This window comes from Phalacrocorax carbo, chromosome 4 (genome assembly GCF_963921805.1).
Source record: "Phalacrocorax carbo chromosome 4, bPhaCar2.1, whole genome shotgun sequence".
Classification (NCBI taxonomy): Eukaryota; Metazoa; Chordata; class Aves; order Suliformes; family Phalacrocoracidae; genus Phalacrocorax; species Phalacrocorax carbo.
Window position 1 is genome coordinate 68,372,633 of NC_087516.1, and position 24,617 is coordinate 68,397,249.

At 40.2% G+C, this 24,617-nt stretch overlaps 1 protein-coding gene across 8 annotated transcripts in view; it reads right to left on the bottom strand.

Moving 5' to 3' along the window:
* The window catches only part of WDFY3 (WD repeat and FYVE domain containing 3), a 183,705-nt gene that overhangs the window by 60,753 nt on the left and 98,335 nt on the right, over window positions 1–24,617 (bottom strand). For all 8 annotated transcript variants that reach the window (XM_064450331.1, XM_064450330.1, XM_064450328.1 and 5 more), the window contains 10 exons: window positions 20,168–20,342; window positions 18,931–19,145; window positions 17,144–17,256; window positions 14,785–15,016; window positions 11,401–11,501; window positions 10,127–10,345; window positions 6,197–6,378; window positions 4,497–4,728; window positions 1,470–1,630; window positions 280–391 (listed from right to left, as the gene is read on the bottom strand). In XM_064450331.1, the coding sequence (XP_064306401.1) occupies window positions 280–391; window positions 1,470–1,630; window positions 4,497–4,728; window positions 6,197–6,378; window positions 10,127–10,345; window positions 11,401–11,501; window positions 14,785–15,016; window positions 17,144–17,256; window positions 18,931–19,145; window positions 20,168–20,342 (1,742 nt within the window). The remainder of the gene's footprint in view (window positions 1–279; window positions 392–1,469; window positions 1,631–4,496; window positions 4,729–6,196; window positions 6,379–10,126; window positions 10,346–11,400; window positions 11,502–14,784; window positions 15,017–17,143; window positions 17,257–18,930; window positions 19,146–20,167; window positions 20,343–24,617) is intronic.

The following is a 24,617-nucleotide window of genomic DNA, read 5'->3' on the forward strand; positions in this document are numbered from 1 at the left end:
GACACCTCAGAAAAGAAGGTGAAGGAAATATTGCACTAGAAAACAGTTAATGACCAAAGGTAAAGTAATTAAGTGTATTTTCATAATGATAACTCATATAAAGTGTAAACAAGCATCCCATGTGGGCAAATAAGAAAAAAGATAATAGCACGACCCTGAAATATAAAAACATTAAATAAATTTAACAATGTACCATTAACGTTCATCAATTATATGATTTATCTTATTCACAAGTATTAATCATGTTTAAACATAGTAATTCTCAAGGACTCAACTCACCTAAATATCCTATCAAAGCTGCACCAATGGAGCGTGCTGGTCCATTCAAATGCCCTGCTGAGTTATGTAGCAGCTTCACAGGTGTTGCATTTTCGTGAGAAGAAATTGCCAGCTGAACAAAACAAGAAAGAAAAGCAAGGGCTGAAGTTGGTTTTCTCTGTTTGTTTTACATAAGCCTGAATATAACTTGTGTGTTCTCCTCCTGTAACAAAGAGTGACTAACATATAACAAAACAGAACTATGCTAGAGTCATTAGGACATTCTCTAAAGTAAAGAGAAACCTACACTCTCCAAAGTTTAAGGAAGATGAATCTAACTTTCAAAATAATTCTACGGGATCACAGAATGGTTTGGGTTGAAAGGGACCTTTAAAGATGATCTAGTTAATCCCCCTCCTGTGGGCAGGGACATCTTGCACTAAATTAGGTTACTCAGAGTATCATCCAACCTGACCTTGAAGACTTCCAGGGATGGGGCATCCACAGCTTCCCTAGGCAACCTCTTCCAGTGTCTCAGCACTTTCATAGTAAAAAGTTTCATACTTATGCCCAATCTAAATCCACCTTCTTTCCGTTTAAAACCCCTGCCCCTTGTCCTGTCATTACGCACCCTGGTAACAAGTCTGTCTCTATTGTTCTTATAAGCCCCTGTATGTATTTAAAGGCTGCACTAAGGTCTCCTCAGAGCCTCCTCTTCTTCAGGCTGAATGACCCTAACTCTCTCAGCCTTACTTCAGAGATGGTCCTTTGTACAAATAATTCACTGACTTCTAATGTACTTTGAAGAAAAATGTAAACCAATATTCTGTTTTCCAAATCTGAATCACAGTCAAAGGACTAAGCGAACAAAGCTGATAATCTGCAACAGTAGAAATATTGTTAAATGATATAATCTTAACTGTTTTTCAACAGGATTACAACTGCTGTCTACATTAAAAATCAAAAATACCTCCACAAAAGATGCCAAGATACAGAGCTACGAGTAATTTTAAAAATGCGAACAAAATATTGGAGTACAGTCTTCCTCAATTTTTTATTTTTTGCTTTTTTAAAACATGAAAGTGATTATGGGCAGCTCTTCTGATGAGTACATTATTGTTCCTGGTTGCATTGCGCAAATTGCCTTGAAAGAAGTTAAAAGAAAGGACCAAACAAGTAGTACACATTAACCAACTAATTTCCCAACATACCTGTTTGGCAATAGCTTTACTATCCAACTTGTTGTAAACTTTCCTTATTTTTGCCACTGTAAACGAAGAAACTGACAACGCATAGAGACCAAAAGAGACCTTTTCTTCTGGTACCAAGGATACCGGAGATGGGTTGATTCCTTCAGACTTCGTATCTTTACCTTAAAGACAAAATAAAAGTTCATTTCATTAATAGCACTGTTTTTCTTTTCAGTTTTAAGAGTAAAATCTTACGTAAATTACATTGCAGAATAGGTATAGAAGAAAGGTTTTACAGATAGCTGAGGTTTGATATTGTCTTTGCATACTTGCTCACTGTACTGAAGGGTAGCTTGATAGCACAAGAGTTGTTGAATACATCTGCCATTTAAGATAAAAGAGCAACACACAGCAAACATCTCCTTTCAAGAAGGTCTACAATATTAATCCATAATGGCAACTGTGAAGCCTGTGGCTTGGTCAAGCAATAGAAGAATTGGTGCTTCCTCATCTGAATTTTTGGAAGGCAACCGTACTCCTATATTCAATTTGCATACAGCCTAAGGGCTATTCACTTCCCTTCCCACCTGAAGAAAAACAAAGTAATCACAAAACAGAGAAGTATTTGGTACATCTGTGTCTTTGCCTGGGACAACAGGCTTTTTACAATGGTTTGCAGGAAAACTGCCTTAGGGAATGGTACAAGAGATACAAGCCTGAATAAAGACCAAAAGGGCCAGGCATTGAAGAGAATATATAACCATATCTTTAATATTTCGTATGCACTGCTGTGAAAGTGGATGTTTCTTGTGAGGCACTGCAAACACTATGACTAACAGCTGTCTACAACGCTTAGAGGAAGCTCAACATAAGAGATTCACTTCTGCATCTTCATTCCAGGTCAAAAGGTGTTTGCAACTCCAGCGAAACCCAATAATGGAAGTAAAAAAAGCATGAAGGCTCCTCACCTAACACTGAAACAAACGAGAAGCTGGACATTTACATAATATTTTTGAACCAGGGTGAAGCCTCTGTCAAGTCTCACTTAAGAGAGAGTTTCAGAAGTCTTGGTTTCCCCATAAATGAAATCCTTATTGAATCCTCTGCTCATGCGGATGCCCTGAGAACATCCCTCCACTTAAGTGAACAGACGAAGGAATTCCTTCCCCTGAACTAGTAACTGGTCTCTGAGGGGTCCTTCCAAGACTTAAAGAGTTATCAGGTTTTTCATTTGTTTAAACACAGGACAAACTCTCAGATGATGGCAATCTTCCTCACTGAAGACAGAGACAAAGCTTCCAAAAGAAAGACTGCATGGACAAATGGCAACTCAGACACAATTTCCCCGTAAGGACAACAGCAGAAGACTGCAAGGGCTCTTCCCTTCTCCAGGATTCCCACAAATAATCATTACACTAAGGAAGAACAAGCGTTTTGGAAAGAGTCCACGATAAAGGACAAGATACAGAGCTTCACACTCACCCCTATCCAACTCCTTAGGGTTTGGCACACTGCACATAACCTCAACAGAAGCTTAGCCCCAGGTAGAAACACACCCTTTGTTTTGGAGCAGACCACTCCTGAAATACAACAAACTGAGCAAAGCTTGTGCAGGAGAAATACACTGCCACGCTGGAAAAAGTCAGTATGTTAAGAAATTAAGAATTCTTTTAAGTTACTGTGGGCTTCCTGGTGAACATGGCCTTAGCATAAAGGCAGGAAGATCTTTAATTCTCGGAAGTGAATGAACAAATTCACATTCATGGAATTCCCATTGGCTAATTTGGTACTTGCACAGCACCAGTCAAAATGCCTTCCAGATAATTGAGTAGCAGATATTTAAATCCAGAGTTGCTTGCCAGGTTTGTCTAGGCGTCAGAAAAGCAAGTACATGACACAGATCTGTAGATGACAAAATTCAATTCCCTAAAATTTTTCACTCAAGATAGGTAAGGAAAGCTACGTTCTTTTTCATGATACTTGGTTCTTTCACAGCCTGAGGATCACCTACGTTTGGGGAGGGGGTGGTGGTGGTGGTGTGTGCGTGTCCGTCATTACTCTAGGGAAAGCTTTCACCATGAGAAGTAAGACTCTGCTCACTCCCTGTACATGCTTTTGTTTCCCTGCCACTCTCATCACTCCTTACTTGAGCTGGTGACAGTTTCTCTCCAGAAGAGCTGACAAGCATTATGGTCCTCACGGGGGAAGACAATGCAAGGATAAGATGACTTGATATGCTCCCAATTTTTATTATGTTTTACTGAAAAGCCATGTGATAGCTAGGCAAAGCAATGAGCATCTTCTGACGTAATAATGACGTTAGCGAGGAGGTAGTCTAACTAAACAGAAAGACAGGGAGCTCTACAGAAGAGGAAAATTTCGCTCATGACAGTTCATCTTACCAGAGCTAATCAAGAATCTGTTGTCTGAATAGTTAAAAACAGGGCTACGGACACATATTTCTAACAAGGTTAATCAAATTCTTGTGTTGCACTCACCTCAATTTCAAGCAAGAACACTTTAAAAATGTAACAAAATTGCCCGTATTTGTTTGCAATGAATGCTTAAAGACTATCTGCTGCACCACAATCCCTCTTTGTGTGATTTTTTTCCCCCCTCAGTTGACCTATTCAGGCCCTATAAACAATGACATTTCAAGACAGCTGTGTTTGAAGTACAGAATACATTGCAGATTTGCAAATGAGTGTTATCACTAGAAACTGTCAAGTTAAAATGCTTTTCCAATTTCACTTTCTACAGATAAATATAATATACAGTATGAATAATGGCAGCTTTAAGCATTTCTAACTGGTTTAAAACCAAAGTGAGGAATACGAGCATTTCTAGCATATCTCAGTACAAGAACTACCAGAAGTTTTAACAGTAATTTGGATTTCTATCATCCTCTTTTACAGCAGCTACTAATCTTCTTCAGTTTGCTTTTCCTCTCTGCTACTGCATACTCTCTCACCTCCTCTGCCAATACACACACAAAAGATTCCACTACACCTGGGCCAAGTTACCAGCTGCCATTTGAACTGTACTTACATGGTACGTATACTGCTTGAAAGCTTCCAACGTAATTTGGTCCCAGCTCATAAATGGTGCTAACACCCGGGGCAGGCAAAACTTCCTCCAGGAAATGTGTAGGGCCTAAGCGCCACACTAATGAAGAGAGCTGGCGCTGTGCGGGTGGTGTGCCAATATAGGCGTAAACAGTGCTGACTACAGGTGGATTGGCAGAACCAGACCCACTTGGACTACTATGAATATAGTGAAGCTGTAAGAGAGAAAAACACAGTGAAGTTATCGACATAGCATGGGTACTGTGAAAAGAAAGTAGACAGATCAGAAATTCGGGGAAGCCATTTGCAAACCAGGGGACATACCAAATGATTGCTATGAAATGCACGGTATTCTGATACCATACATCAGTCAGTGAAAATATTAACCAGAAGGTAAATGCAAAGATCAGAAGTGGCTTTCAAAAGATAAAGGTGTGTATGGAAACACAGGATGAGAGCATGAGAGTTCTGTGCTTAAACACACTGAAGAACAAAGGTGTATCTTGCTTCTAAAAACATGGTGCTTTATGATGGTCATTATTTTCTGCAAAAGCAATAAGACAGCGCCATAACCTTGTGTTCTTTCTCCTCCTGCTTCAGCCGGTGAAAATATGCCTTTCGTAATTTTACTGTTTCAAGCAAAAGTGCAAACATGATGAACTCAATTTAGTAAGATTTTCAGATGGCAATAAAACAAATACATGGAGACGATGCTGGCCTATATATAATGGCAGTAACATCTCGCAGGCATTTTCTATCAACCTTGTAAAAATTCTGTTGCCAGCTATTGAATGTACTAATGTATGACCAGATACATACTCATGTATTACAGCTAGCAGCATAACAAGTAAGGTTACTATAATCCTCTTTCTGCAAAAGGAATACTGAAAGGTAAACTTTGAAAGTAAAAATATTGTTTTACCTATAGCAGTACAGTAACGCTAGCTAATTTGCACCCCACACCAGGATTAGTTTACTCCCTTAAGGCCCATGCCTGCCAGGTGCCAAATGCTCTTGGCTATCAGTTACAGGTCAGGAATACTCTGTGCTCAGTGGACAGGTCCACAGCGCTCTTCTCTGCTCTCGGCCTCCTAGTTTCTTCCACCTAACCACAAAATGTTGATCTTTACAACTAAATGTGTTTCATCTACAATCAACTAATAACAACAATGGACATCTCAGTGACTCTCAGTGACAGGGGATGCTATTTCTGGGCTGGCAAGAGGGTTGAGAAAGGAAACACATGGCTAAATTGGCAAAACTGTCTTACTCTAATCTCCCTATTATTCATAGTTAGACCTGCTACATGGTCCTGGCATAAGTCGTCTTCAGCTTTGTATCCTCCTTCTAATTAATCTAGTCAGCAGCATAGCTGTGCAACACTTGCCTCGCATTCAATACATGTCCACTTCAGCGTTACTATTGCTCATGCCTGAGGAAGTATTCATTATCTTCTCCCCTTAACAGGACTACAGCTGGGTCTGAGCTGTGTAGTAAGCAAAGACCTGTTTTTGCAAGGCTCCTCATTTCAGGTTTGGTGTAGGGTTTTTTTCCTTTGCTTTGGGTGGTTTTTTTTTAGTATGTTTTTTTCTGTTGTTCTGTGGTTATATTACACATATAGGTGTGCAGAGAGAGAGAAATCACTCCAATTAGTAAAAATGAGGGTTTAAAGATTTATTTTACCTTAACAGTGTTAACAAGCTGTCCATCAAGGTAGAGTGCAGCTGTGCTGTTCTTTAGCATGCCTTTACTCATGACAAGAACTAGGTGATGCCACTGGCCTTCCACAATAAGGTCACCACAGCGAAAACGGGCACAACAAGGAAGAATCTCATAAAATGATGATTCCTCACTGAAGTCATCGACTAAAGGGAAAGTAACAGTTAGTGGGCACCAGCAGAAACATTATTCATCTGTTTTAAGCTTCTTATGTCATTACACTTTATGTGGAACAATCTACAGCAATACATTAAAGCCGAAATTTTAGAAAACACATAGTTAACAATTTGGCCAAAAAGACAATTATTAATATGACTTCATTCATATCTTATTAAGATACAACTTTAGCTTTAAAATACAAGAAGTGAAAGAGTAAAACCAGAATTTTGAGAAAGTGTTCAGATCAAGTTGTCACAATTTGACAGGCTGAACACCATTAGGTACTTGCACATTAACAAGCCAGTACAGTTTTGGTAGTATCAACAACAGCTCTCTTCCTCCTTTGCCTTAATTCTTCTCTAAGAAAATTCTCAAGATACTTACAGACTTTTGATAATCATGTTTTACTTCTCTCCTTCTACCCTTCCTTTGAAATTTTAGATGTAATGACTAGTTTGATCAAGTTTTACTAGTTTTCTCATGTCACTATGCCGGTCACAAAGACTTTTTTTGTTGTTGTTTTTCTAAAAACGTTTTTACAGCAGTAGCCAGCAAGAAACAACAGATGTCTCTCCAAACCTACAGGGCTATTTTTTACCTTTCTCATACTGTGGAGAGAAAGATATTCATACTTCCTGGACTTTCTCCTCTCACTTTTCCCTGCTCTACCATAGTCTCCTCCACAGGCCCTACTACCTGCTCCAGTGCGGTCTTCTCCAGGGGCCGTGTGGGATCTCTGCTCTGATGCCTGGAGCACCCCCTCCCCTCCTTCTGCTCCTGCCTTGGTAGCCTTAGTGCATTCTCTCACATTTTTTAACTTACTCCTCACTCCACACAGCATTTCATCCTCTCTTACATGTGTTTTCCCAGAGGTGCCAGCAGCCTGGCTGCTGGGCTCAGCTGCGCCCTGCCAGGGGTCTGTTGTGGACCTGGCTGGAACGAGCTATATCCAGGCACAGGGCAGCCCCAGACTCTTCTCACAGAAGCCCCCTCTTTTCCCCCAGTACCTGGCCAGACACTCAGTATAAGCTTGCCACTATCTTGCTTAAACAATTAGGTCACACGCAAAAGATACAAGTAAAATGATTGCCTTTCAAAGGACCTGCATCAGAATCATGCTATGTTACAAAGCATAAGTGAAGTTAAAGAGGAGGTTGAAAGCCTCAGACTCTTTTTCCTTAATAAAAGCCACAAATACGACGTGTGGCTAGCGAGACATGCATCAAGCACAGACCAGGTTGGGGTATTCATAACTCAAGCCTCAGCATAGTGGCTTCTCTTCTTCTCTTTTTGCAGTTCTAGGGAAAATTAATTTTCTGAAGCACTTCTACTGAAGGGGTGAGCTCATGGCTGAGGCATTTCTGCCCAAGTCTTTGCAACATCTTGTCTGTTCCATTTCAGTACTGTAACTACAGCAAGTCACCCTTGCCTTCCCTTCACCTTAACAGCAATGGTGCCTGGGTCATAAGGCCACTGGCCTGATGCAAGCAGCAGCTGCTGTGGGGTGAGGAGAGCTGCATCGGCCACCCTCACACCAACAGCGAGAGGAGGCAGAAATTCATGTCTGCCTTCCAGATGTGCAGCCAGAGGAACCCACTTCCAGCCTCTCCACAGGGGCTGCAAAACTACAAGCTGCTGACCACCCATCCCCAATTCACACATCTATACTCTTCAGCACTTCCCAGGTCTTTTTTCACTAACAGGTGCTGAATTCTCTTCTCCTGAACGTTGAAGTACGCTTTAGTTCTCAGCACACATTTTTTAAATTTCTCTAAAAGGCATCCTTTGACTTCGTACCAGAGGGCATGATCAGTTTGCAGGTGCCTTAGCTTCCTCATCACAAATCAGAATGACCCCCACTCTACTTGAAAGCTCCCACCCCCCAAAATAAAAAAAAAAGAAAAAGCTTGAAAATTCAGCACCAGGCAACGATTCAATAAAGAACAGGAGCTTTTCAGATCTCTCTTCATTCTTCCATATTGAAATAAAGAAAAGAAACCACTAATCCTCTTACCTCAACAACCACCTACACAGGGAGAACACTCATTTCTTTAGAAATAGCACAAGGAAAATGATAAAAGCAGAGTACTTGGAACTAACTTCCGGATACAAAAATTATCTCAAGTTCCTTTTTTCAGCCAAACACCTCTGTGCACCATTCTCGCTCACAAGAAAGATCCTTAAACCACCCCATTTATTCTTACAATAGACTGTCAGCACTTGCAGTCCCTGTGCTGGTGGGCCTGCCATCTCAGTTCTTCAGGTACTTACCTGCTCAGCACTTGATGGTATACCACCAACTACGACTCCAGTAAAGCAAAATATCCCATTCGATTAAAAAACAGTCTTTGTAGTCAGAGACCTTCAGATCTCTGACAAGCCTCTTCAAATCCAATCTCTTTCAAAGAGTTAGATAATAGGGGCTTACAAACTAAAACCGTACAACCTAGAGCTCCAGTGCAGGCTAAACCAAGTAATATGAAGATAAACTTATTTAATTCTCTCTCATAAGAATTCAGCCTTCTGAGAAAGAAAACACTATCAATATCTTTGTAATTTAAGAGGTTTAGTTCCACCCTTATACTATGGGTTTTCAGCTCAAGGTTTAGCTTTTGAACCTGACTTCTACTAACAGTAAATACTGCACTTAATGATGCGAATGTCCACTTATGAAAATAAGGAATAGTCTATAACAGTGCTTCACTGATTGGTTGGTTGTTGTTTTGGTTTTGGTTTGTTTTTTTTTAAATTAATAACAGTTGTATAAAATCTTTTTTAGTGCCTGTTACTCAAAAGGAAAGAACAGAAGCAGGAACATATTTCTGATAACCAGTTGTAACCCAGTGTATTGCTCTGGTAAAGAGCTAAGCCTGAAACATATGCAGAAGGCTGCCTTGCTCTTCTCTGCTCCTCCACAGCATAAACAGCCTGTCAAAAGTGACCATTTTTGGAGGCTCTGATGGAGGACAAGACAGGAGACAGGATAGGCCTGAAGACCCCAACTGCACTGACAGCTCTCTCTACCAAATTCAACTGAAGCCTCACCAGCTTCACAGATTTTCACTGCACCTCCTGTAATTCTACCTTCTATCACAGATACCGAATGAAGCTACAAATTATTTCTGAAAACTGATCACAGATTTAAAATATGAAGTGAATGACTGATTGTGAGTGTGACAGAGCAGTGGCACAGGCTGCCCAGGGAGGCTCTGGAGTCACCTTCCCTCAAATCCCTCCTGGACATGTTCCTGTCCCCCCTGCTCTGGGTGTGCCTGCTCAAGCGGGGATTTGGACAATATGATCTCCAGAGGCCCCTTCCAACCCCTACCATTCTCTGATTGCCTTCAAATAGCCCTCTAGCACTGGGACTATGCAGATTGAAAAAGCCTTCACAATCTGCTAGTTTACTATTTCCAAACTTCTTCAAAGCAAAGATAGTTAACATTTGCATCTCAAGAGATTATATCTAAAATTAACAGTACAAGACAAATAAAAGGAAGAACCTTCCAAAAACAATGATGTAATCCCTCCTTCAAATCTATAATCTTGGGGTTTGGGCAAAAACCTGTCTTTATATGCACATATCAAAACTTCTTTGGAAATTATTAAAGCTTCCTAATTTCTACACTAATGTTTTAATTTTACATTTTTCCGTTGTCAAAACCCATTAGGAGCTGGTGAAGCTGCAACTAAAGTTGCATTATTGTCAGGATTAGCTGATGACACAACTCTTACCATAATTTTGAAGCAATTCTTCTTTAGTTGAAACAATCAGTGACCGGTCTTTTGCAGAGAGGACAATGGCAAGGCATACATAATGCTGCTCCGAGGAGTTTGCACGCCGTACTACAGTAAGAAGCCTCACAGGATGGTTATTAGGAGGCGTACTAAAATGTTCAATACAAAACCAAGTTGAGTAGCTTAAACCAGATGGCGGTGGGAAAAATCTTTCACCTAAAAACAAAAGTGAAAGCCCATTATATAGCTGGAGTAGCTACTACTTAGGATACCTACTTGCTGCTGCTCTTTTTTTTTTTTTCATATCAGCTCAGCTGATAGCAGCTCTGCTTTCTCAAACTTTTCCTTCATGGACTTCAATGTCACTTCTTTCATTTCTGACTCAAGCTTGGAGGAAAAGCCACATAAAGTTATCTCAGAGGAGTTTCTTTCAAAACAAAGTAAAGCAAGAATTGCACACTATTCCCTCCTAAGAACAAAAGTTAACTCCGAAGTTGTGCTTGTTCAGAACAACCAAGTTTCAGTTCCTTAGACAAAAAAAGTGGATCAGGCCCTCCAAAACTGCCAATATCAAGATCAGATGCTTCTTCAATAGATGTGACTGGTTGAAGAAGATCTCTCCACCACATACACCTGACTCCATTTCATCTCCTGGGGTGCTCTTACAGAATGACAAAGAGCTCACAGAATTCAACTACTGTCTAATTCTGTCTTAATGCAGTAAACCTTCAACTTAGCTTTCAGACTTAACACCTTTTTTCAACGAGTGATCATGTTCAATTAGCCCTGCAGCACACCAGGTTCCTGCAGGGTGAACAGCCTACAGTGAACAAATATAAGGGATAGCAAACAATTTAAATGGGATTTGTGTGACAATGTATGTAACTACACCTGTAAAAATTTCAGTCAAGAATTCAGCAGAACAAAGCCACAAGCACAGCATTACAATTCATTTCACATTTCCTATACTCTTCACACTAGTATCTCAACTTGTTCTTAATGCATCCATTATTCATACACTTCTCTTGATTACAACTTAACCTTCTGTGAAAGCCTTGCATTTTAAAGCAATCACACATTTGTATTTTATATTGCATTTCATTGACTTGGGGCCAAAAAGCAAGAGGAACACACAAAAAAGACACAAGAAGCTCTCAATTACGCATGTACAATGTCCAACACCATACTATCACTTCATGGCTAACAACGAAATGTAAGAGAACTAAACATCAGATACAAAACACTGCTAACAGTCATACCCAAGTACTTACCAGCTCCAATTCCACTGACAACTGCACCATCAATAAGTCCTGTTGTAACAGCATTATTTGTAGGTGCATTATGGGGAGCCAAACTTGGCAAGAACAGGCAGCTGTTAAACAGAAGACCAGTAACACACTAGAGTTTATGAAAGTCAATATAACTGGAGTTCAATGCAACAAAATATAGCCTAGGAAAATATGAGCACACAATCATTCTCCCTCACTGTACATATTCATGAAAAGTAGAAATGAATTCTCAAGATTTCTCCTTGTGAGGCTAAATTATCTCTAGTGCAAAGAGCTTTGGCAGTGTACTTCTTTGGTGCAAAGCACAGGGACTCGTGCCCACGTGGCTCCACAGTGTAAGATGCTCCCTTGTGGGCAACTGTAACTCGCTGCAGCTTTTGAGATGTTCTGGACTCTTAAAGAGACCGAATTAGCTAAATATTCAAAGGATCTGGTAATTGCATACTATGGTGTTCTTATTTTAAGTACATACGCTCTCACGGTAACATCGTATTTCACCAAATCAGCTACATTTGGCCCTTACAAGAGCCACCAATGATGTGGACACCAAGGAAACAGATATAAGGAGTACCTCTCTTAGGTACTGAAAGATTTTTAAAAGCCTAGATGGTTTCAGTGACCAGCCTACCCAAGTTGGGGTGAATCCCCACAGCAGTTGAGCTTCCAGTTTGTATAGATTGTCCTACTGGACCCAAAATGATGGCTCTTCCACTTCATGAAGAATCATCTTTTTTGTTGACATTTACACTTGAGCAGGCTAGTTTACGTATACTGTAGCTGAGCTGCCTGACAGAGCTAGGAGTTATTTTGCTCTCACATAAGCTATGGAGAGTTAACTTGACCACCCAGCTTGAAATTGACAGTAGTCCATGGTTCTGGTCTCTACTATCTTCATTTTGATTACGGTTCTCATTATATACTTCTTCCTCCCTCTTGAAAATGCTCTTCTCTGTGCAAATCCACCATGGTCAATGGTGTACAAGCATGTTCTCTCTAAGCAGATAACTTGCAAGGTTCTGCCAACTGTTGAGTTAATGAAACACCCTGGCACTTTAAAACACACCAAAAAGATCTTAGGTTTTTTTATTATTATTATTGATTATAGCAGCCTTCTTTGGTCACTTGTTGAAATTACAAGAAGTTGCAGCTGCATTACGTGGATTACTTCTGGACACATTACCAGCACCTACAAATCTCCTGGAGCAACCACAGTGACAATTCATTTTGTTAGCCTATTTCAAGTTCTTCTTAGGTCCAAAACATTTCTTTTCTCTAATGAAGGATGTAGAACAGAGCTTTGAGCTGCAGCCAAGAAGGCCAACAGGATGCTGGGTTGCATCAAAAAGGGCATCACCAGCAGGGAGAAAGAAGTCATTATCCCGCTCTACTCAGTGCTTGTCAGGCCACACCTGGAGTCCTGTGTACAGTTCTGGTCCCCGCTATACAAAAGGGATGTGGACAGGCTGGAAGGGGTCCAGAGAAGAGCCACCAAGACGATCAAAAGGCTGGGAAGCTGCCATACAAGGATAGGCTGGGAGAACTGGGTTTGTTCAGCCTTGAGAAAAGGAGGCTCAGAGGGGATCTCATCACCATGTACCAGTACTGAAAGGGGTAGCTACACAGAAGATGGAGGTTCCCTTTTTACAAGGAGTCACGTGGAGAGGACAAGGGGGAATGGACACAAGTTGCTCTTAGGGAGATTCCAATTGGACACGAGAGGAAAATTTTTCACAGTGAGGACAGTCACCCATTGGAATAATCTCCCCAGGGAAGTGGTTGACTCAGCTACATTGGACACTTTTAGAGTCTTCTGGACAGGGTGTTGGGCCATCTTGTCTAGACTCTGCTCCTCCTAGGAAGGTTGGACTAGATGATCCCTGAGGTCCCTTCTAACCTGGGATTCTGTGATTCTGTAATTTATTTTCAAAGAAGAGTCTGTCCCTCACTATACTGGATATAAAAGCTAGATGCAAAACGGGTGCTGCATCTTTGCTTTGCAAAGCTGAAAAGAGAATGCAGAGCAGCAGAGCTCACAAATACCCAGGCTGGACTGTGCTCTCAGACCAGTCATCCCAAATAAACTGGAATAAGTGCACTAAGATGCAAGTGGCTCTGCTGAAGGCCACATCAGGAGAGATAGAGATTTAAGAAACTCAGTAGTACAAATACCAGGTCTGGAAAGAAAAAGACAAGATGAATGATTCTGTGAGGTGGAGCTGTTTCTGGTTTTACGAAATTGCAGTACAGCCATGGACAACAGACCATTTCTACCTCTTGTCACAATTCATTTAAAAAAAAGACACTAAAATAAACAACCCCAAACACTGAGGAGCTACTCACCTCATACAAGAATTTGTCACACACTTTTGGGCTTCATAGCAGTTGTCCTTTTGGGGGGGGTTCTGGGAAATTCTGAACAATTACTTACCGTTTGAGGTGACATTCACAGTTATAACTTGCATGTACCGCACAACACTGCCCTCTCTGAGATAGGTGGAGGCTCATACTTAGGCTGAAAGCCTAAGGACCAGTCTGCAGGCAGTTAAAGAATACCTGTTCCTTATACTATTGGTCTGCATTTTTATAGCAATTTTTGAGGTATCTACCCCTTAGTACAGGACAAAATTAGTGTTCTGAGGTTTTTCTATCCCATTTCTATAACAGAAAAGAAAAAAACATTTTCCTTAAACAGATGCTAAGAACTGTCTCATGTTTTCATCTTCTGAGCAGTCAAGTTAAATTATATCATGACTGATCCTCAAAGTGCCTCACTCAGCAGGTGTTTAGAGAGAGAGAGAGAGAAGAAAACCCAGTAAATTAAAGTGATACTGGGTGCTAAAAGACAAAATGAGTTAAGTGTTATATTTGGGCTACACTTCCAGTTAATAACCAGCTTTTTCCAGTTATTTGGAGTCAACATATCTTCCTTCTCTGTTTTACCTGTACATCTGCTTTGCCCAGTTCCTCATTTCCAAGTTCCTCAGCAATTTTAAGTGGGTTTCAGAGCATTTGGGCCATCCAAGTGTTGCGCATAAGCCCTAGCAACTAATAAGTTTCTGCAAGGGTATGTTGGTGTTCCTTCTTTTTTAGAAGGCACATGAGACCCAGAACTGAGAGGGTAGTACCAATATTTAGATATGTACCAACTTCTACATTCACATATGGAAAGCAAGTGTTGGTTTCAAGTCACTAATGGCAGAGTGGAAATTTATGTGGCTTGAAATATTCCTTCCTTTTCTTTAAAGAATTCATTTGTCTCTGCTTTGCAAAAAGTCCATTAAAAATTACAAGTATTTCTTTGAAAGAAGAAAGTAAGAAGACATTGCACTGGGCCCCATGCTATTTGAAAGCACTGTAGGACCTTACCCGAACCCTTCAAGAGATGTGTCAAACTCAATGAATGCTGGCATCACTGATGATCCATGAAGCCTGATATCATGTGGTGTTGTCATGGAGACCAAACACTTCACTCTTGTCAGGGGTACCGTGCTCCCTTCTGCTGGCTTGAGCAGGCTCTTGCTTATCCGATAGTGGTTGTCTTCATGCAAACTGAAGACGCTGTCAGAACCCAGACCTTCCATTGAAGTAACCATGCTATCTACAGTAGAAGCCAAGAAACAACACAGCATTGCAAAAGGGAGGCATTTTCAAACTATTTATTTGGACTTTTCAAGTACTGCTTTGAGTGCAATAGCTGAATTGTCTATCATTGTCAATTAGGTCAGCCTCTCAGTTAGAAGATTGTGAGTTGAGAATTATTGTTCTCATTATAAAAATGCTCAACTGAGGCAGAGACACAAGCATCTTGTGCAAGGTATTATGGAAAGTCTGTGGTAAAGCCAAAAAATTGAGACAAGAGGCCGTCCCATTACTTAAGATCAGGAAAGTGTCCCTTCTGTAGATGCTCCATGTCAGTTGCGTTCCTGCTACCTGACTTAACAGGCAGGAAAAGCCCTGCTTCATGATTTTCAGATGCATTAACTCTGAGCTAAAGGTCTGCCCTGAATAAGCAGAAAGACTCATAAAGCTTAGCTTAGGAAATCTGACGTAACCTGTGGTATTCAGAAGCTAGCTTTGCCTTCTCTTTCATAGGTTAAAAACTTTTCAGACTCATATTTTCAGAATTTTCATTGTTTACTTTCCCCTGAGATAATACCCTATTAAAAATAAATAAAACACTGGCTGAGAGATAAGGTAAATCTCTCCTCTCCTCTTTTTAAATGTACTGAACCTGATGACATAACATGACTTCAGTTATTTATTTCATTATTTAATGCTTGTAATTCAGTGCCATAAAGGATACTTTCTAGTTCCTTTTAAATAATTCAAACATTTTAACTATGTGTTACAACTGGCCATACAACAACTGAGTTGACACCTAGAAATAAATATCACATGCTTTGGAAACTTATCACTAATGTATTTGCATTACCATTTACTGCCACTCTCCTATACTACATGAACAGCCTTTCCCAAGCTCCACAACTCATAGATAAAGATAGGAAGTGTGCATGTGGAAGAGAGGTTCAGATCAGCTAGAGGAATCTGTCCATTACAGACATTCAGTGCAGTTTATCAGACCAATTCATTAAATAGCTGGAAAACAGATGTAACTTTCCAATATGATAATCAGAGCTGACGTGTAATTGCTGATAGAATATGAAGTATTCCATCAGATGGATAAACTTCAATGACAGGATACCACACAACGGCATAATGAAAATTTCCACTGCATACGTGTATGTATGTGTACCTATAATCTAGGAATATCTAGTGACTACCCTATCAAAATACACTGTGAATACCTTCCCACTGTGTTAACTCCAGAACTAAAACTGAAACTGCATTGTCATGGTGTCACTCCCCACCCCCTGCTTTTTTTTTTTTTTAATGATGAAAGTCTGTCCTCCTTCTTCAAAATTTTTAAGTTACCATGCACTCACTCATAGTTCAACACACGCTTACCACATACTATTAAAGATTTCAGTGTTAATATACTAGGAAAGTAAACATATTGAAAACGAGCAATGAGTAAACTGCTCATAAATATTGTAAATATTTATCCTGAAAAGGTAATGAGTGGTTAAAAAGGGAGTGCTGAACTTTAAATAATTAGAAGTGGGTGTTCCAACTCCAAATTCCACCTCTTTATAAGAGAAATTATTATTAGATTACAATTCTGCCAGTTGTAGGTACATTGTGCTTTTTTTTCTAATTCTTCCTATTTCTTTTTCATTACTAGTGATGCTCATGATAAGCCAGGCTCTTGAGTCTAACTGAAGTAAGTGGAATTATGCTTAAGTATAGGAATTTCAGTTATTTTATCTGACACCTTACTGAACCCACAAGAGGCGCTACATAAATTTAATTACACATGACGTGCATATGAAAGTATCTGAGAAAAATATATTTCCTTTTACTGTTAAATAACTACAAATGCAGGATCTACTCAAAACTTAAAAGCAAACTACTGTCATATTTAATAGTTACTGTTCCTAAAGTAAAAAATGGTAATTACCTCACTGGATAGTTATTAAATACAAGTACTACATTCCCTCTGCTTTTAGAACTTTTTCCCAAACTGTTCTGATGATCTCACATTCATACAAAGCAGGGGCAAAGCTAGCTTCTTCTGGATGCTCATCTACAAATTTTACGTGAGTTTGCAATTGGGGGATGTCAGTGAAGCATTATTTATGCAAATTTCTATCATTTCAGCACCTACTTCTTATTTCCGGTTCAAAACTCAGTGAGCTGGGTTTGTGCACTCGATACTGTTTCAACAGCTTTTTGTCCCAAGCTCCGCAATTCAAAGGATTTCCCAAGCGTAAAAATTCCCTAAGAAAGAGAATAAGAAATTTACAAATCATTTTGTCTATTTATTTGTGTAGAATGACACCAAATCTAATACCATTTTTAAAAAGACAGTAATTATTTGTAGTAAACATAACTTTTAACTAAGAAAGTAAACTAATGCACAGACATTTGATCAATTCAAAAGTATGTAAGTTATGAACACGTGCTCCCAAAAGTTGACATTATTTTAACTAATCAAACGATTTTGATAAAGCTCCCAATTCCTTTCTTTTAGTTCCAAAGACTTGGCAGGAGGCCTCCACATCCTGTAGGAGAACATCAGGACACTCACTGATGCACATTCAGCAAAGCTGTACTCATCTATAAAGGCAGACCACAGGCTGAAGTGAGGAAGTGACCTCAGCTTTGTTTTATCCATGTGTCCTATTTGGGTGGGGGATAGTTTCACAGCTATCAACATCTATATCTATAGATAACTATAGTATCTGTATCTACAGCTACCCAGGCTATCAGTATCTATGCTTAGGGAAGCTTAAGTCCCTGTGATGCAACTATGAGTGAGCACGCTCCTTGCAGAATCATTTCTGACATGGCTACATGCCACTGAAGTGAACCGACCAGCTCTCCTGGCTGCAGGTCAGCCCAGCAATCCATAGGAGATAATACAATCAAGTTCCTTATGCCAGCTCAGATCACAGAATCACAGGATGGCTGGGGTCAGAAGGGACCTTTAAAGATCACCTAGTCCAACCCCTCTGCTGTGGGCTGGGAGATCTTTTACTATACCGGGTTGCTCAAAGCCCTGCCCATCCTGACACTGAACACTTCCAATGATGGGGCATCCACAGCTTCTCTGGGCAACCTCTTCCACTGTCTCACCACCCTCATTGTAAAAACTGTCTTCCTTACGTCCAATCTAAATCCACCCTCTTTCAGTTTAAAACCCTGTCACTACAGGCCCTGGTAAAAGTACTCTGTCGTTCTTAGAAGCCCCCTTTTTATATTGAAAGGCCACAAGGTCTCCCCAGAACCTAACAGGCAATCCAAAGCATCATACAACTGTGTGGGTATTTAATAAATAGTTCAAAATACACTCAAACTTCTCAAGCTTGCTCTTCTAGTACTCGCATAGATGTACAAATCTACTTGCATTAACATGCAGAAAGATCAACTTTTTAAAGCTATGCATCCCCAGATTTTTCCAGACAACTCTTGTATTGCATTCCTGTGTTTCCTTCACACAAACTAAAGTGCTAAATAAAACTGCCGTCTAGAATGTTTTCCAAGCTGAGGTATTTAACATTGCACAGAGAAGTCTAGGAATCCACCCTCTTCTACGGCAGTGTTGCTTTTAAAACCATCACGTTTCCTCTTCCTGAAGGGGAATGGCATTTTTGATAGCCTCTCAAGATTTGCAGGAAGGAAGCAAGCATTTAACTTCAGTATATCTCTGAAAAACACCAGATTTCCCTGCTCCACACTTCTCCCTCCTCCTCCGCCCTCCAATTCCTAACATCCCCAGGGCTACACGCTGATTAACAGAAGCAAGGCCATCTATTTGATGGGAAATGGGATCCTGTGTGATCACTACCACACAAGGTCACCTAAACTCTCTACCAATCTGAGCCATTTACAGCCACCGCAAGGCAGCAGGGCTCAGCTCAGCCAGACTTTCAATGCTTCAATCTTCCTGACCTCAACACCATTGGCTGCAGCGCCTGGGAGGCCAGCCTTTCAAACATCCTTTGGAGTGGCGGATGCAGTGAGTGGTCCTCATCAGCCAGAGCAGCGCTGCATCGTTGTAGAAGTCGTGCATGGAGCCCGGCTTCACACATTACTTGCTGGTTTCTCTCTGTGTGCACTAGAGATTGCAGGATATTGGCCACTGCCAGCTGGAGATCTAGCGCGTGCTGAAAAAAAAGCGTACACTTGAGAAGACAATAAAAACGAAGCCCTTATGAATGTTAAAGGAAACTACTGTTAGCGATAAATACACAAAACATCCTATATTAAAACGTGTGTGTGTGTTAGGGGCGAAGAGACACTTGCACCTCTTTATGAAAAAGGGTAATAAGTTATATGAAGGATTATCATGACCATTATAAAGAAAAACAATTCAGGTAGGGATGGTTAAACTAACCTCTCCTTTTCGCCAGCAGAAGTGAGCCAGTTTAGAAGTTCTATGTACTTAGAGTGTACTAAGAACTTTTATTTTTGTGACTGCTAAGCTACTCCTAGTAATTTAGCATCATCATAATCTCTACAGATTTTAAGAAATACACAACATAACTGCCAAATTAATGCCCTGAAGACAGAAAGTTGCCATGCTTATCACCAGTGGAGGACAAGAAAGAGGACTCAAGTCTAGTAATTCCTGTAACTTCTCGTAACTTCTTTTAAAAGAAACAGTGTTTTTCAGTGTTCATCTCAAATAAACAAAACACTTAAGCAACTTCAAAGAAGTCCAACAAGTCCTTTAAACACAAACCACCAACAGAGGTTTTTAGTTCAGGGACTGTACAAAGCAGGCAGGACAATTTTGGAACTAGAACATATTCCAGCTATTTCAAACAGCACATATACACAAAGCTATAACATTCAATCCTATGTCCTCCTCATACTACAAGTTAACACCTGACACATCAGGGAAAACAAGAATTTATCATGCTTGGAAGCTTATCTGATGGCCACTTCAGACATTTCTTTGAATTTACATTGTTGCCAGGAGTTTGAAAAAGAGACAAACAAAACAAAGCCTATAAAATGAAAATGTGTATGTCACCACAGTTATTCAACTCAAATAGTCTGTGAAATGTGTTAGCTTCTCAGCATGAAACGACAGGACATCATTGGTTTTCCTGTTTCCAACAGCCAACCTTTTTTTGCCAGTCACTCTCAAAGCTTAAAGACAGCAGGTTTTTTTTACTCCTACCTCTGGGTGTGTAGCTGATCCAACAGAGGCCAGAAGATCCAGCATTGCGACCATAGCACCAGGGTGGATGATGACTGCATCGGAGCTTTGCACAGATGTGGGTCCTGTTTGGAGTTTCACATCAGCTATGTTTTTCTGAGGGCAAACAGAAGGTGTCGAAAGAGAATATGCATGCCTGCAGGACAGAAGAAAAATATCGCACGGTTACAACACCCATCTATTATGATCTTTGCATTTTTCAAGCGGCTGTAAGGTTGAATTAGCCTATAGATGTTACTCCCCTCTCTTCCCGCAGTTTGACAGACCAAGTGCTTTCCTCTTCTCAGACCTGTTGGACATGTTTCCCCAAAGACAATCTGGAAGGATCTGAATTTCTCAATTACACTTGAACTCAGAAGTCTCTTCCCTCACGTGCTACACAGTTTGAAGAACTTAAAGGCTGCCTTTATCACCTCCCTCTTTTCATTCTAGTTGTGGTGGCAGCACGCAGGGACAGCAGCACACAAGCTACCACTGCTCCTGTTCTGGGGGACGAATTTAGCTTTGAATACATTTCTCCACATTTGCTTTTCATCAACAACTGATTATAAAACACACTATCACAAACCTCCTAGCAATCTCTAACTAGCCTACAGGAACAGAAAGTTGGTCTCAACTGTACACTTGTGCCAGCAGTCCAATATGCTCTCAGTATTTCCATGACTGCTACAGCAACTTCGTTTTACATTAAGCTGCTTTAGTCTGGATCCAGCGAAACGAGGCTTTGACACACTGACTTAGAAGCAACCACTTGAGCTGAGAGCTGCAGACACCTCTGAGAGTTTCAATGAGAAACATATCAGCTTGATGCCGTTCTTTCAGCACAAGATTCGGACACACAAACAGCATGAGCAGCTTACTGAGCCCCATGCTTTCAATATGATGCTTTAGAAGCAAAAGATAGCTTGAAAGGCTCATGCTCACCCCCCCCCCAAAAAAAACAACACAGAGAAAAAACCCACACATATTCTCCACAGTATTTATCATACACGTGTATTTGTAAGAAGAAAGAAAACAAACTCTATGTAAGTTTTTCTTGAATATCAAATATTGCCTGCTGTTTTACAAGAAATTAATCCAGCTAAAAACATGTCTCTTCTACCAAATCAGTTGAAAGAGGCATTTCCTCTCTCCTGTTCTCAGTGCCAGAGATTTATCTAACCCCTAACCCTAACAGAAATAACACTCGGAGACTTGCTCTGCGCTCAGCTGTTAGGCACCTCTAACTAGTTTCTCTTTTCTCCTGGGAAAACCAGAACGTAGGTGGGAGATGAGGAAGGCTGCAAGCACAATTATGTCCCTAATAATCTGAAGGTTGCATTTTCAACACACATGCACCCCAGCAAGAAACATCATTTGTGGGGGAAGGCTAAAGCAATGGATTATTTAGCCTGAGGCAGGACACTAGGAAGTACAGTACATTCATCTTCTGCTGGCTGGAAAATGGGCTGGATAAATGTTTCAACTGTTGAAAAGCTCATGACAGATCGACAACAACTTGGCATCAAAAAAATCCAAGAACACATTTAAAAATAGAGTTTTTGAAGAAATATGAAATTACTGATGCTATACTCATATCAAACGTGAAAATAGCATGGCAATTCTATTGTAACCAACCACTAAAAACATGATCTGCCCAAATCAATTTTTCTAGTGTTTTAACAACTTTCTAACCATCAGTTTCCTAAATTTCTCTAGCAGACTCACAGATTGAAATACCTGGCTGGTAGAGGAAGGCGTGGTTGTCTGTTTTAAAATTAAATGGAATTATGAACAGCAGAACAACTGCTAATACTATCATAGCAAGATGCTATCTCAACCCTTTTCTCTGTCTTAATGCAGAGATTGAAACACAGGCAATTGTTTCTCATTCATCCTAAGAGCATTGCTCTTCATCTGAAGAGGAAAACTGTTACCTCTTTCCAACGTCACCTTGAGTGTTCCAATGCAAGTTTTACAGGATACAGTTTTAAAAACTAAAGATCCATTTATCTTTAAGAATGCTCTTCAGTCTACTGAAATTCCACTCCCCAAAACATTCTTGAAGATCAAGCTTCCATCCACTTTTAAGCACAAATTTTACTTGTAAACATCCTGATCTGCACTATCATGTTCACCTCATTAGGTAAACTGTGAGGTTACGACACAGTAGTACAGGGAGAGCCCAATAAAAACCTGAACATTGCTCAGTATGATTCATAACCAAGCACACAATCCTGGCCTCAAATGTTTTTTATACATCATTTTAAAATATCTTCTATATTTTGTTTTTTCTGTATAAGGAGTACTTGTATCAAAATAACACAAAAAAGTTCAAAAATATTTCTCTAAGCAGGGAAAAGAAAATAGATCCTATGAAATCCTAGCAAAGGTATTCATTGAATGTTACAGGTTTATGGGTCAGTGCAGAACCTTCAGTAAATTATTTTAGCCATGCTTATACATTTTTTAATATGATCCTTTTAAGTGAGAAGAAAGAAGAAGTGGACAATGGAAAAATGCGGTGTACTGAGGATGACACATAGTTCTACTAATTTAACAAAAATACAACTGAAGGAAAAATTCAAACCTAAATTATACAATTAAGTAACAACTCTTGATGAGAATTATAAAACCATTTCATATTGAAAGAAATAAGCAAAATTTATCATAAACCCTCTGTATATCATTCCCCAAGAGTGTTCACCATCCAAACTTTGTAAGAAACAATGGCTAAAAGCATTTTAAAGTCAAAGATACATTTTACTTTCTACTTCACCCTGCCAGGCCTGAAGAATCCTCTCCTCAAATTCCCCCCCCCCCCCCCCCCCCCCCCCCCCCGCCAGAAAAGAGAGAAGAGAGAGAGAGAGAGAGAGAGAGAGAGAGAGAGAGAGAGAGAGAGAGAGAGAGAGAGAGAGAGAGAGAGAGAGAGAGAGAGAGAGAGAGAGAGAGAGAGAGAGAGAGAGAGAGAGAGAGAGAGAGAGAGAGAGAGAGAGAGAGAGAGAGAGAGAGAGAGAGAGAGAGAGAGAGAGAGAAAATGCCCTGTCAGGATAAGGTTTTTTTCTGCCAAAATTTACAACAATCAAACAACTGGCAACAATGCACTCCAGGTAACAGGGAGGACGAAAAGAGCTGTGTACTGCCATCCCAACTGCATGTGCTGACGGAGTCCTACCTACCTACTCTGTTTACATAAAGGATAACACTTGGAGGGCACCATTCCTCAGGGAAACACAGCTTTGGTAAGTGGCAGACATGTCAGAGAGAATATTATCTTATCTATGTATCCAGAACTGTCTAGACTGTGTGCATCAAAACCAGTATTGTACAATTTTTGTTTATAAGAATTATTTGTGTGCACAGTGTCTGCTTGCTCTTTTAGCCAAACAACACAGGGCTCTCCCTCAGGCACCTGTCTTATGAGTCAAAAGGCAGAAAACCAGGCCACAGCAGCAAGGGAGATCTTGGGGAGGCAAAGTAAAGGAGACAGAAAACAATAAGAGAAAAGCAAACACTTCTCAGAAGAGTCAACTTCAGCGGAATCTGACCATATCTGACATTTAAGAGAAAGGAAAAAAAAAAAGAAAATCAAATAACATTGGACTACAAACCCCAAGTTGCTTATTTTTGAAAGTAGGAAGATCCAAACTACTGGCACCGAATTCACTAGGAGTGACAAACACGATGCTGAACAGCCGTGAGAAAGCAGACAGCTGCTCAAACAGACTTTTTGAAAAGCCCAGCCCTGTCTATTTTTTTACTGGCAAACATGCTTCTACAAAAAGGATCTGAAAAGTCACTCAAGGCCAGCATGATAATTCCTTCTGTCCACATCTGCTTTGAGTCTTACACAACTTGTTATCACCCAAAGTCCAAGTATCCATGTTATTATATTGGTGCTTACCTGAATTGCCCAAAGCACCCCACAGGGATACTGACTTTTTAAACTCTCCAATCTTTAACTTGCCTTACACTACGCAGTTTTCAAATAACTGCTTGCATGTTCAGTGCTACAGAAAAACCAAACAAAGGAAGCCTGACACATCTATTGATATGTATGTTTTTATATATATTTATTTTTTAATTACCAGCCTGTGTCAACTCTTTTATTCATTACAGCCTGGAATCGGCTCCTGTTTGGCAGGCATTGCATGTGTTCTGCTGCAAGCCTTCACATACCTGTGCATTTGAGTAGTTCAGTGGACCTGAGCAGCAATGCCAGTTACACCTGGGAGAACAGCAAGATGTAGTACCAGAAAGGGCAAACCGTAATGCTAGAGGTTAATATCTGGGCCAAAGCTGTAAAAAGCCTCTACAAGAAATGCTGGTTTCTTTCAAGTTTCTTCAGAGTAAATGAGAAGGAAAGGAGTTTGGCAGCTAAGGTTTCTCTCTGTGAACAGCAACTGCTACATTTGTTCCTAGATGCCTCAGT